Source organism: Odocoileus virginianus, chromosome 10 (assembly GCF_023699985.2).
Source record: "Odocoileus virginianus isolate 20LAN1187 ecotype Illinois chromosome 10, Ovbor_1.2, whole genome shotgun sequence".
In the NCBI taxonomy this organism is placed as follows: Eukaryota; Metazoa; Chordata; class Mammalia; order Artiodactyla; family Cervidae; genus Odocoileus; species Odocoileus virginianus.
In genome coordinates this window covers 4,913,314-4,925,538 of record NC_069683.1, presented here as the reverse complement: position 1 = coordinate 4,925,538, position 12,225 = coordinate 4,913,314, and the positions used below count along the sequence as shown (strand labels likewise).

Below are 12,225 nucleotides of genomic sequence, written 5' to 3'. Positions count from 1 at the left end.
GAGTGCTAATTCTGTCTCCCTCTTATGGAGAAGCCACTGCCTTATACCTCTCACACCATCAGATGTGCTATGAATGAGAAATATGTACAGTTTAGGTAGTAATTAGGCAATTGAAGAAACAAAATTCTTCACTTCTTTGTATGGACTGTCTTTTGTGCAATGATATTTCAAGGAACACTGGAAAGAGATAACATTGCAAAGAGGATTTGATGGCAGCAATTTAACACTGAATGGGAAGCCCAAGGTGTGGTTCAGCACTTGGTTTTGCTAAAGCATAAAAATGATTAAAAAAAAAAAAAAGCAACGGTAGTAAATTGGAAATTTGAGCTTGATTGTCAGAGGAAGAACAGCCAAGCTCTGACAATGGCACTTTCAATTCTGGAGGTAGAGACTGTCACTGGTTTGCTTGTGCCCTAAGTTGAATAGTTTTCTTGAGATAAAATCAATTTCATGAATATATCTAACTTTAATTAAATGACTCCTTGGAAGGAAAGCTATGAAAAACCTAGATAGTGTATTAAAAAGCAGAAGCCTCCCTTTGCCAACAAATATACATATAACCAAAGGTATGGATTTTCCAGTAGTCATGTATGGGTGTGAGAGTTGGACCAGAAAGAAAGCTGAGCACCAAAGAATTGATGCTTTTAAATTGCGGTGTTGGAGAAGACTCTCTAGAGTCCCTTGGACAGCAAGGAGATCCAACCAGTCCATCCTAAAGGAGATCAGTCCTGAATATTCATTGGAAGGACTGATGCTGAAGTTGAAGCTCCAATACTTTGGCCACCTGATGGGAAGAACTGACTCCTTAGTAAAGATTCTGATGCTGGGAAAGGTTGAGGGCAGGCAAAGAAGGGGATGACAGAGGATGAGATGGTTGGATGGCATCAATGACTCGATGGGCATGAGTTCGAGCAAGTTCCAGGAGTTGGTGAGGGACAGGGAGGCCTGGTGCACTGCAGTCCGTGTGGTCATAAAGAAGTGGACACAACTTAGTGACTAAAAACAAAATTTCCCTGATGGCTCAGACAGTAAAGAATCTGCCTGCAATGCAGGAGACACAGATTTCATTCCTGGGTCTTAAAGGGAATGGCTACCCACTCAGTATTCTTGCCTAGAGAATCCCATGCACAGAGGAGCAAGGTGGGCTACAGTCCATGGAATCGCAGAGTCAGACACGACTGAGTGACTAACACACACAGAGTGTACAGAGAGCAGCATTCAAAATTTGATAGAAAGAGATTAAATTAGCTATCGCTAAGCATCCACATAATTTTTAAATTTATTTCATAAACATTAATTTTCTTAAAAAAACTAGCTAACTAAGGAGATACTTGAATTACTTCTGATATGCAAGCTTTACAGATGCACATAACATATATCCAGAATAACAGGTGAAGGAGATTTGGGAGATGATGTGAGGCTGAAAGTTGAGAGTAGTGGATTTGTTTAACAGATGACATGAGCGTAGAAAGGGGAGGCCAGGAGCTTATAGGAATGGAAGATAATCATAATGAATATTTGGATAGAACTCTCCAAACATTCTCATGCCTGTTGCTTCCTTTGATTTTCATGACAGTGTTGTGAGACAGGGTGTAAAATTTGTGGAGGAGCTGTGGTCAGTGACCTGAGCTATCAACTTAATCACAAAGGCATCAAGAGGCTTTGAGCAAGTTATATACATTGTCTAAGTCTTATTCACTGCTTTGGAAAATCAGGATAATGCTAGGTCTTATTCCATATGGTTTCTGTGAGAATTAAAGAAGAAAATCATAAGGATCTTAGCACAGCACCCTCAAATAATAACTCCTTGACACTCAATGCCTCTCACTGCTGCGGCGCTGTTTCGTTTTCACAGGATGTAAAGGTTAGGTAGTCAGTAAATGGCCTGATTGCAGTGGATAATTAAGTTGCTCATTCTTGACCTCATGGACTTTCCCACTGTATGAAACACACTCGGATGTGTTCTGACAGGGATGGGCTTGATGGCAGTGGGAGGGAATCACAGGAAAAGATGAGCTCTACTACTTTGACAAGGGGTGTTGAATTTCAAAATAGGAAGCTGAGATGTGGACTAGCCTTCAACAGACATTCAAACAGAAGGGGCATTGCTATCTAGTACAGTGTGCTTTGTTTTAAAGTGTTTGAAGTCACGAGATAGTTCAGATGAAATATTACTTGGAAGTGTAAGCATTTATGTAGATAAGAGCTGAGCTGCTGTGTTTGAAAGGAACAGAGCCTCTATGCTGGCTCCTTTGAACCCCAGTTCTCTAATAAGCTGCCATAGCTACCTCATTCTCTAGACAAGAAAACTGAGGTGCAGAATAGTGAACAATGTGGCAACACAACCTGGGAGTGAGAGGGACAACCTGGAATAAAACCAAGTTATCCTGATTTCCAAGAACACGTCCTTTACACTTCATTTGTTCTATTAAAATTTTCTGAAGTTCTTAGGCTGGAGATGAGCGAGATTGAAGTTAATCTACACTATATATTTGCAAAGAGTGTCCTGGAAGTTGTATAATTTTGTTTAGTAAGAGCAATAATCCTAAGAGTGCGTCTTATGTGTTTACGGGAGTCTCAGAAACTGTGTAGCTTGCATCCCCATTTCCCCATTTAAAGCAATCATCTCTAACAGAGGTCCACCAAGACAGCCTCTGCTTAAGTATCCCTAGCAAAGAGACCTTGGCTAATGAAGCACTTCTCTTAACATCTCATCATCCAACTGTGGTAACAAATGTGTTTAGCAGTGGAGGCCACCATTCACTTCTTTAGAGGTATAAGGCAAAGACTAAGAACTTGTGTTTTAAAATGAGATGACGCGGATTTGTAATTTTCACTCTTTTTAACTGAGATGCTCAATGTGTCTAAGCCTCCATTTCCTCATCCTCAAGATGAGATCTGTGACAGTACCCTGTCCCAAGTGATATGAAAATAAATGTAACAATGCAAATAGCAGACCGATCACCTTTCGTCACATAGTGAGTGCAAAACAGATTAGTTGCTTTGTTAATGTTTTTATTATTCGTTAGAATCTTTGGCTTTATCTGGGTGCACCCCTTTACAAGAAAAAAAAATGGAAGAAAGGATTTATGTTGACTCAGGCTTGTCTGCTGGGATGAGGCAGGCCAAGTTGAATCTGGGTCTTCCTGGAGCAAAGAAAGAGATTTAAGCTTTTGTTTTCTTTAATCAGCATTTTTGGAAAATAATTAGAATCTCAGGAGGTTAGTTAAAGGTTATAAATCATGGTTTCAGGATTATATTTATAATAAAAATTTATTCTTCATTGTATTCTCATCATTGAATTAATTATTGAATTTTACTGTAGAATTATTGAATAAGATAAGCACAGGAAGCATGCATTTGCCTCTATGGTTTGTTTTTGTTTTTTTTTTTTTTTTTTTAGGCTATGACTTAGAAACATGCTTTTACTTTTTTAAATAACACATTTTCGGGGGGGCTGTGGCAGGGAGTTTGAGACACAGTTAATACTTATTTTGGCAAGATAGCAACAAAAACCGAGAAAGCATAAGTTATGTATCCAAATGCAAAAATAAAAGAACCATAGTATCCAGGGAAAAATCCACACTGAACAAGAGATACAGTATGTCTAAATATTCTCAAACTGTAATTTGAATCAAGAATAAATGCTGAGAAGTTATGCTCAGTTTTTCCTTGAGATTAATTGCATCTTTTCCTGCTTCCCCCAAATAAAATCATAGAGCTTATTAGTATTTAATCACTCCCCCAAATTTCCATTTTCTCTCAGTATAAAGCAATAGCTACACACACATAATAAAATGCTTGTATGTTAATGTAATAACTCCCCTGGCTCATCCAACGTGCAATGCATACGACTTCAAAGACTACAATTTGGGGCAAGTATAGACTTTAAAAAAAACCAAACACAATTCAAGTTTCAAAACCTGCTCTTAAATTTATAGGACACTCAGGTCATTTTAACTTCTTAGTAAGAAAAAGGTGTTGCACTGTTGTTTGATTATCTGTCCACCTTGGCATGGGAAGGATGTACATTATCAGATGCCAATTTCAGGGACTAGAGAGAAGACTTAAAGCACTATGCATTTCCTAATGACCGAGTAAGGTATTTATAAGTTTATGTTCACATTCTGCTGAAGGACCTTTTAAAGTCTCGGCACCTAATACCTAACAGGCTCCAATAATCCTATCAGGTTAAATGATGGTGCAACATTTTTAAGGAGCCAATTATTTCAGCTTACTTAAGTCATTCAGAGTCAAAAATCTGAAGAATGACCAAAATCAAATCTTTATTTTTTATAACTGTATAAATGTGATCCAAATGTATCCACCACTAATTTTTCAAAAAGAAACATGCTATAAATAAGCAAACTACACCTGCTCACTGATATATGTATGGGCTCCCTAGATGTCTTGTTGGGTTTAAATACAGACCACTCACAGCAATACATTTTTAGTAGAAAAGTGTAGCATGATGTTAAGCCATTTTAGCTTTTGCACACTCATGTTGCACTTATGGCCGATGATGCAAAAAGATTCTCAGCATTACACTGTTAAGCTGGGCTGCACCCACCCCTTTAAATGGCATCAATATCAATGTCATCATCTTTGTTGTCAGACTTTACAGCTTCAACTTTCGGTACACTGGCAGTCTTTGAATACACCACCTCAATATTCTCATCTTCATCATCATCTTCACCACCAGAAGATTCTTCCTCTGCTTCCTTTAACCATTTTATAAAAGGTTCTGCTTTGACACGAATCTCTTTGGCAAGTTCTTTTGAGACATATTTCTTAGAGGTCTTTTCCGACCAGCTAATGATGACCTCTTCCTCCAAAAGGTCTGCATCATACATCTCCTTCAAGATATGTGGGATCTTGGAAATGAGCTGAGCTTGATGCATTGCTACCACACACTCCAAACCATGAAGAAGGTACCGCTGAGCTTTTTTGTTGTTGTGACAAAATCGTAAGAAATGGCGCCTGTATTTCTTAATTTGTTCTCTAATCTTCTCATTAAAAAGAACTTCAGTCAAAACAAGAGGGCCCATGGCTTTTACATCCAGTCTTTCTGCTTCAGCTACAATCTCTTTGTCAGATGAGTCAATAATACCTTCTTCTTTCTTTTTCTTAACAAAATCAAACAGGATATTGACCCGCTCTTCAACAGTCCTTTCCAAATCATCACTGAGGGTTAAAACTTTTGCATGGTCACTGATTTCATCCATTCTGCGCCTTTGAGCTTCCTCTGTTGTATCCCCTCCCCAGTCGTCATCCTCCTCTTCTTCCACAGCATGTGGAGGAGGACTGATTTCATTTGGTGGTGGTGGTGGTGGTGTCTCACTGCTGGAAACGGAGCCATTTTCCTTGTCTTTGCCCTTTCTATTTTTCTTTTCCTTTTCTTTTTTTCCTGTACTACTGTCACTATTCTCAGGTGGGTTTTTGAGAATGAATGTGCAGAGTTTATGATGTGTCTCAAGCATGCCTCGATAGCCACAGGCTTTACAAGAATTACCTATTGTTTGCTTCTTTGGATTGACATGCAGATCTGTTTCAGGATTCTCACACTCAGGACAGAGAACAAATTTTTTAATGAATCCATCCAACATGTCTTGCAGCTTATTCGCATCATGAGATCCATTGACAATGTAACGGTCATTCTTAACATCAAACTGGGTCTGTGCTCCCAGCTCACAACCAAAATATTTGGTGGGATACGTTGGAGGCAGATTAAGCGCTTTCGCTACGTCAACCATGTTGACTATAACTGTCTTGATTCCATTTCCTTTGCCCTCAACCTTGGCAATCAGACGGGGCATCTTGTAGCGATAGAACTGGTCTGACACGCTGCGGTTGACGTTGACAGACATTTTGGCTTATTAGTGGCTTTACCAATAAGATGAAGAGATCTTTGATTGCAATTTTTTGGTATCCTCTGTCTGGAGAAGAAGGGATGACATAAACGACTGCAAGAGTTCTCAGTCTCTGACATGAAAAAATTTTCGCCACTGAGGCTGTAAGCTTCTTGCTTGTATGCTATGTTTCCCCAATACAGGTACCAATGGCTGCGCAACAGCTCGTTTTCGTCAAATAAAGACATAAACCCAATGCTGCTCGCCCGGGACTGGGATGAAGTGAGGCGCGCGAACCCGAGTCTGAGGAGAGGCGGCGGAGGCAGCGCAGCGAGCAGCGGCCGGGCCAGGCACCGCCAAGCAGCGGGGAGGGGCTGTCCCAGCGACGTCCGGGGTCCACACCCTTCAGTGCCCAGGGCCTGGCGACCTCTGGAATGTTCTCGCTCTGACTCTATGGTTTGTTATGATATAGAAATTATTGGGGTATAGTTCTTAATAAGTGGAGAGGCCTTGGGATATGACCTACCTGCTTTGCAGGCTCTTAAACTAGAACATTCTAGTGATCAATAAGAATATGAAACAAATGAGCTGAAATAAAATGTTCTGAGGTTACTAGGTATGTCCAGTGATACATTAAGGTCAGCTTCCTAGCTTGAGGTTCCTAAAAGGCAGCAGCTGAGAGGACTTGTGTGTAGGTAGTTCATTTTGGAAAAGAGAATGAAGGTAGTGAACAGGGTAAAGTGAAACAGGGAAGGAGCAAAACTGAATCTTAGATTGTGCTAGGCTGATTACCATTTATCCATTGGCTCCTATTAACTGGCGATCTAGGCTTTCTTAAAGGTATGCTAATTCTCCATATTGCCACATGGTTACATCCCAGGGTGATGAACCAGGATCTTCTAAGTGTCTCAAGCAGCAAGTGTCAGAAAAGCAAGAGATACACTGGTTAGAGGTGTTACAGGGGTAATGACAAGGATCAAGGTGTTACCAGGATATGATTGTTTGCAGCTAGCTGCTGTACTGATGGCTGAAGGAAAAGGTAAGTCAAGATGGTGTGAAAGAGAGTCCAAAAAATAAAAATCCCAAATTTGTAATAATTACTAACTTAGAATAATACTCTTTTGTAGATTTTCCAGCTTAGAGAGATAAGCTTACATCAGCCCGCAGTAAATGGGGAACCCCAACAATGTGACGGAATTCATTCTTTTGGGCATTGCAAAGAATCCAGAGCTACGGAAAATACTCTCTGCTGTGTTTCTAATCATGTATGTGTCCACCGTTTTGGGAAACCTCTCATTGTGGTAACTGTGGTCACAAGTCAGAGTCTGAGATCACCCATGTATTTTTTCCTTACCTCCTTCTCCCTCATGGATGTCACCTACTCTTCTGTCATTGCCCCCAAGATGATTGTGGACTCCCGCTCTGAGAGCACTGCCGTCTCGCTCAAAGCCTGCATGGCCCAGCTCTTCTCTGAGCACTTCTTTGGTGGAGTGGGCATCATCCTTCTCACTGTGATGGCCTATGACCGCTACGTGGCCATCTGTAAGCCTCTTCACTACAAGACCATCATGAGGCCTCCTGTGTGCTGCCTACTGCTGGGAGGGTCATTGGTGGGGGCACTTATCCATGCAACAGTGCAGCTTCTCTTCATGTATCAAATACCCTTCTGTGGTCCCAACGTCATTGATCATTTTATGTGTGATTTGTTTCCGTTGCTGAAACTGGCCTGCATGGACACCCACACCCTGGGCCTCTTAGTCATCCTCAACAGTGGGGTGATGTGTGTCACCATCTTCTTCATCCTCGTCACCTCCTATGTGGTCATTCTCTGCTCCCTGAAGTCCTACAGTTCTGAAGGGCAGCGTAAAGCACTCTCCACCTGTGGCTCCCACCTCATGGTGGTCTTCATGTTCTTCATGCCTTGTATTTTCTTGTATGTGAGGCCTGTGGTCACTTACCCCATAGACAAGGCAATGGCTGTGTCCTTCACCATCGTTGCACCCATGTTAAATCCCCTGATCTACACCTTGAGGAATATGGAGGTGAAAAACGCCATGAGGAAACTGTGGATGAAACAAGGGGCCTTGTTACATTAGCTTACATGCCAAGAGCAGTTCTTTCTTACAAGGACAATGTACCTTTCAGCTCAGTTCAGTCACTCAGTCGCGTCTGACTCTTTGCAACCCCATGAATCACAGCATGCCAGGCCTCCCTGTCCATCACCAACTCCTGGAGTTTACTCAAACTCATGCCATCCAACCATTTCATCCTCTGTTGTCCCCTTCTCCTCCTGCCCTCAATCTTTTCCGGCATCAGGGTCTTTTCAAATGAGTCAGCTCTCCGCATGAGGTGGCCAAAGTATTGGAATTTCAGCTTCACCATCAGTCCTTCCAATGAACACCCAGGACTGATCTCCTTTAGGATGGACTGGTTGAATCTCCTTGCAGTTGAAGGAGTTCTCCAACACCACAGTTCAAAAGCATCAATTCTTCGGCGCTCAGCTTTCTTCACAGTCCAACTCTCACATGCATACATGACCACTGGAAAAACCAGAGCCTTGACTAGATCGACCTTTGTGGACAAAGTAATGTCTCTGCTTTTTAATATGCTGTCTAGGTTGGTCATAACTTTCCTTCCAAGGAGTAAGCATTTTTTAATTTCATGATTGCAGTCACCATCTGCAGTGATTTTGGAGCCCAGAAAAATAAAGTCAGCCACTGTTTCCACTGTTTCCCCAACTATTTGCCATGAAGTGATGGGACCGGATGCCATTTAGTTTTCTGAATGTTGAGCTTTAAGCCAACTTTTTTTTCACTCTCCTCTTTCACTTTCATCAAGAGTCTCTTTAGTTCTTCTTCATTTTCTGCCATAAGGGTGGTGTCATGTGCATATCTGAGGTTATTGATATTTCTCCCGGGAATCTTGATTCCAGCTTGTGCTTCATCCAGCCCAGCGTTTCTCATGATGTACTCTTCATATAAGTTAAATAAGCAGGGTGACAATATACAGCCTTGACGTACTCCTTTTCCTATTTGGAACCAGTCTGTTGTTCCATGTACAGTTCTAACTTTTGCTTCCCGACCTGCATACAGGGTGCCTTTACCTTCCCATTAATTCCTATCTATTGAGGATACAGCAGTCACTGGCATCATTTAATCATGCAAATCAGGTGAAGATTCTGTAATCCTGTTATTCCCCACCTCTCCAGTGCATTTTGGGCTCCATTCCCTTTCTCACAAGGCTCTGGCCACTTTCTCTCTATTTTTTTATCCTGCCTTTTGAGTAATTCAAGCCTTTTCCAGGTTGGGGCTTTTGCTTTTCTTACTCTGCTTACTCCTGAAACTCTCTTTCCCAGAGTTTTTCTTCTCTGTCTCTATCTCATTCCCCCTCCCCCCCTTTTAGATGAACTCTCATTTCCTTAGACAAGTTTTCCCTGATGACTTTCTCTAGCCATTCTTCTAGATTACTATTTAACTCTTCATCTGATTATATCCTTAGTATCAAAGCCACAAACTATACTTTAAAAATTATTTCTTGGTTTTTATTTTATCTTTTCCTTCAAACAAATTTGTAATCCTTGTAAGGTCAGAGATTATGCTTATTGCTTCATGCTATGGATAGAACACTGTCAGTAAGCTAGTAGGTGCTTAATAAATATCTTTGAATGAATATAAGTGTAAAAGTAACTTGTTTTTTTATATTACAAATTAATATCAAAACATAGAGGTGAATATATATATGTGTGTGTGTGTGTGTGTGTGTGTGTGTGTGTGTATGTGTATATACAATATAGGAGTTAGAATTATCTGGTTTGCATGTTTCCAAGTGTCTTTTTTGGAAACTTTTGGAAGCAAACACAATTTCAGATTAGTACTGTACTCAGTACTTTACTATTTAATAAGGAATACAGCATTGCCAAAATTCTCTGCTGCTATTATTTCTCCTTTAGAGAAGCAGAATAAGAATCACTCACACTGGGAGTCAAGATACTTCAGAATCTAGTGTCCGTAGCTATGGCCTTTATGAATAAAAGTAACTCTGTAAAGGTCTAAATTTTTCTTTAAATGTGGGGAAATTTTTCTTGCTGTTACATCATAGAGCTGGATTTTAAAATTCAAACGACATTTCTTTTCCTCCAGATCTTACTTTGTCTGTCACTAGAGAGTACTCTTGCCTGGAAAATCCCATGGACAGAGGAGCCTGGTGGGCTGCAATCCACGGGGTCACGAAGAGTCAGACACAACTGATGGACTTCACTTTCACTTTTCACTTTCATGCATTGGAGAAGGAAATGGCAGCCCACTCCAGCGTTCTTGCCTGGAGAATCCCAGGGACAGGGGAGCCTGGTGGGCTGCCGTCTATGGGGTTGCACAGAGTTGGACACGACTGAAGTGACTTAGCAGCAGCAGCAGCAGAGAAACACCGATATCTTTAAAAAGTCTCCCTTACCTAGCATATGGGAAATCTAATGTCTTAGACTAAATTAGCATCCTGTTATAGTTTTCTTAGCTTTAAAAATATATAGTATATATGATAGAAATAGTTACAATATCAGTCATAGTATTTAAAGCAAAGACAATACTTAAGCCAGTATTTTTTTCATTTATTTTTATTAGTTGGAGGCTAATTACTTTACAATATTGTAGTGGTTTTGCCATACATTGACATGAATCAGCCATGGATTTGCATGTGTTTCCCATCTCGATCCCCCCCCCCCCGACCCTCCCCACCCCATCCCTCTGGGTCTTCCCAATGCACCAGACCAGAGCACTTGTCTCATGCATCCAACCTGGGCTGGTGATCTGTTTCACCCTTGATAGTATACTTGTTTCAGTGCTTTCTCTCAGAACATCCCACCCTCGCCTTCTCCCACAGAGTCAAAAAGTCTGTTCTGTACATCTGTGTCTCTTTTTCTGTTTTGCATATTGCCCATCAGCAGACGAATGGATATGGAAGCTTTGCTACATATACACAATGGAATATTACTCAGCCATTAAAAAGTATTCATTTGAATCAGTTCTGATGAGATGGATGAAACTGGAGCCCATTATACAGAGTGAAGTAAGCCAGAAAGATAAAGACCAATACAGTATACTAACACATATATATGGAATTAAAAAAGATGGTAATGATAACCCAATATGCAGTATTTATTTTTATACACAAATCATGTGTACAGTAGATATTTCATGTTAGTTATCAACTATTTTTGAAAACTTTGAGGTTCATTTATTTACTGAAGAATATTTGGTTACATTGTAAGAGGTGTCCAATCAGGGACACCTGTCATGAATAAGGTGATGCTTCTCTCTTACCTTGGGGATTGCATTCTAGTGCAGGAGACAATACATAGAAATGAAAAGAAAGTCATGAAGTGTTAACAGATTGTCAGAAACTGTAATGGAATGGTGCCTATGTGACCAGACAACTTTAGTTAGGTGGACAGTGGGGCTTTTCTGAGAGGTTACTTCTAAACTGAGACCTAAATGATGAGATAGAATCATCCTTAAACACATCTGTGAGAAGAGCATTTCAAGGGACTACTGAAAAGTTTGTGAAAAACTTATAAGGTACCAGCCAGCTTGAATAGAAGAAGGTCAGAATAATCAGTGGACAGGAGGGAATGTGATGCAAGGTGAGATGTGAAAATTACACAGGTTTCTTCTGATGCAAGGCGAGATGTGAAAATTAAACAGATTTCTTCTGATCAAGAAATCTGTTGTTTTTTGACTTTTAAGTTCAAAAAGAATTATGGGCATCAGAATAATTTTGATTTGAATAATAATTAAAAATCAAATCCTCCATGTGTTTATGGATAATTCAGCAATTTGGCATCAAACATCTTTGCACATGGGCTTCCCAGATGGAGCTAGTGGTAAAGAACATGCCTGCCAACGCAGGAGACATAAGAGGCGCTAGTTCAATCCCTGGGTCAGGAAGATCCCCTGGTGGAAGGTGTGGGGACCTACTCCAGTGTTTTTGCCTGGAAAATCCCACGAATAGAGGAGTCTGGTGGGCTCCATAGGGTCGTAAAGCGTAGGCCATGACTGAAGCAACTTGGTACTCATGCACGTATCTTGGTAGGGAGCGTCCATTTGATTTTTGCTACATCATAGCAGAGCGTAATGTTTACTGGCTGCCTACAATATCTTAAAATTGAACGTCTGGATTCACCTAATAATTACTTTTCTTGCCTCATGTCAAAGAATAAGAAAAAACTGCTCAGTTTCAGTTCAGTGGCTCAGTCGTGTCTGACTCTTTGCGACCCCATGGACCACAGCACACTAGGCCTCCCTGTCCATCACCAACTCCTGGAGTCCACCCAAACCCATGTCCATTGAGTCGGTGATGCCATCCAGCCATCTCATTCTCTGTC

The 12,225-nt window shown here is 40.8% G+C and overlaps 1 protein-coding gene and 1 pseudogene across 1 annotated transcript; one reads left to right on the top strand and one right to left on the bottom strand.

The window, feature by feature from the left end:
* Positions 1–3,372: 3,372 nt before the first annotated feature.
* LOC139037064 (eukaryotic translation initiation factor 5 pseudogene) lies at positions 3,373–6,192 on the bottom strand (annotated as a pseudogene).
* An 827-nt stretch (positions 6,193–7,019) lies between these two features.
* On the top strand, positions 7,020–7,945 carry LOC139037235 (olfactory receptor 4C6-like). Its single transcript, XM_070473728.1, is given in 2 exon segments — positions 7,020–7,137; positions 7,140–7,945. Coding segments are annotated over 2 exon segments (924 nt in total).
* The last annotated feature ends 4,280 nt before the right edge of the window (positions 7,946–12,225 follow it).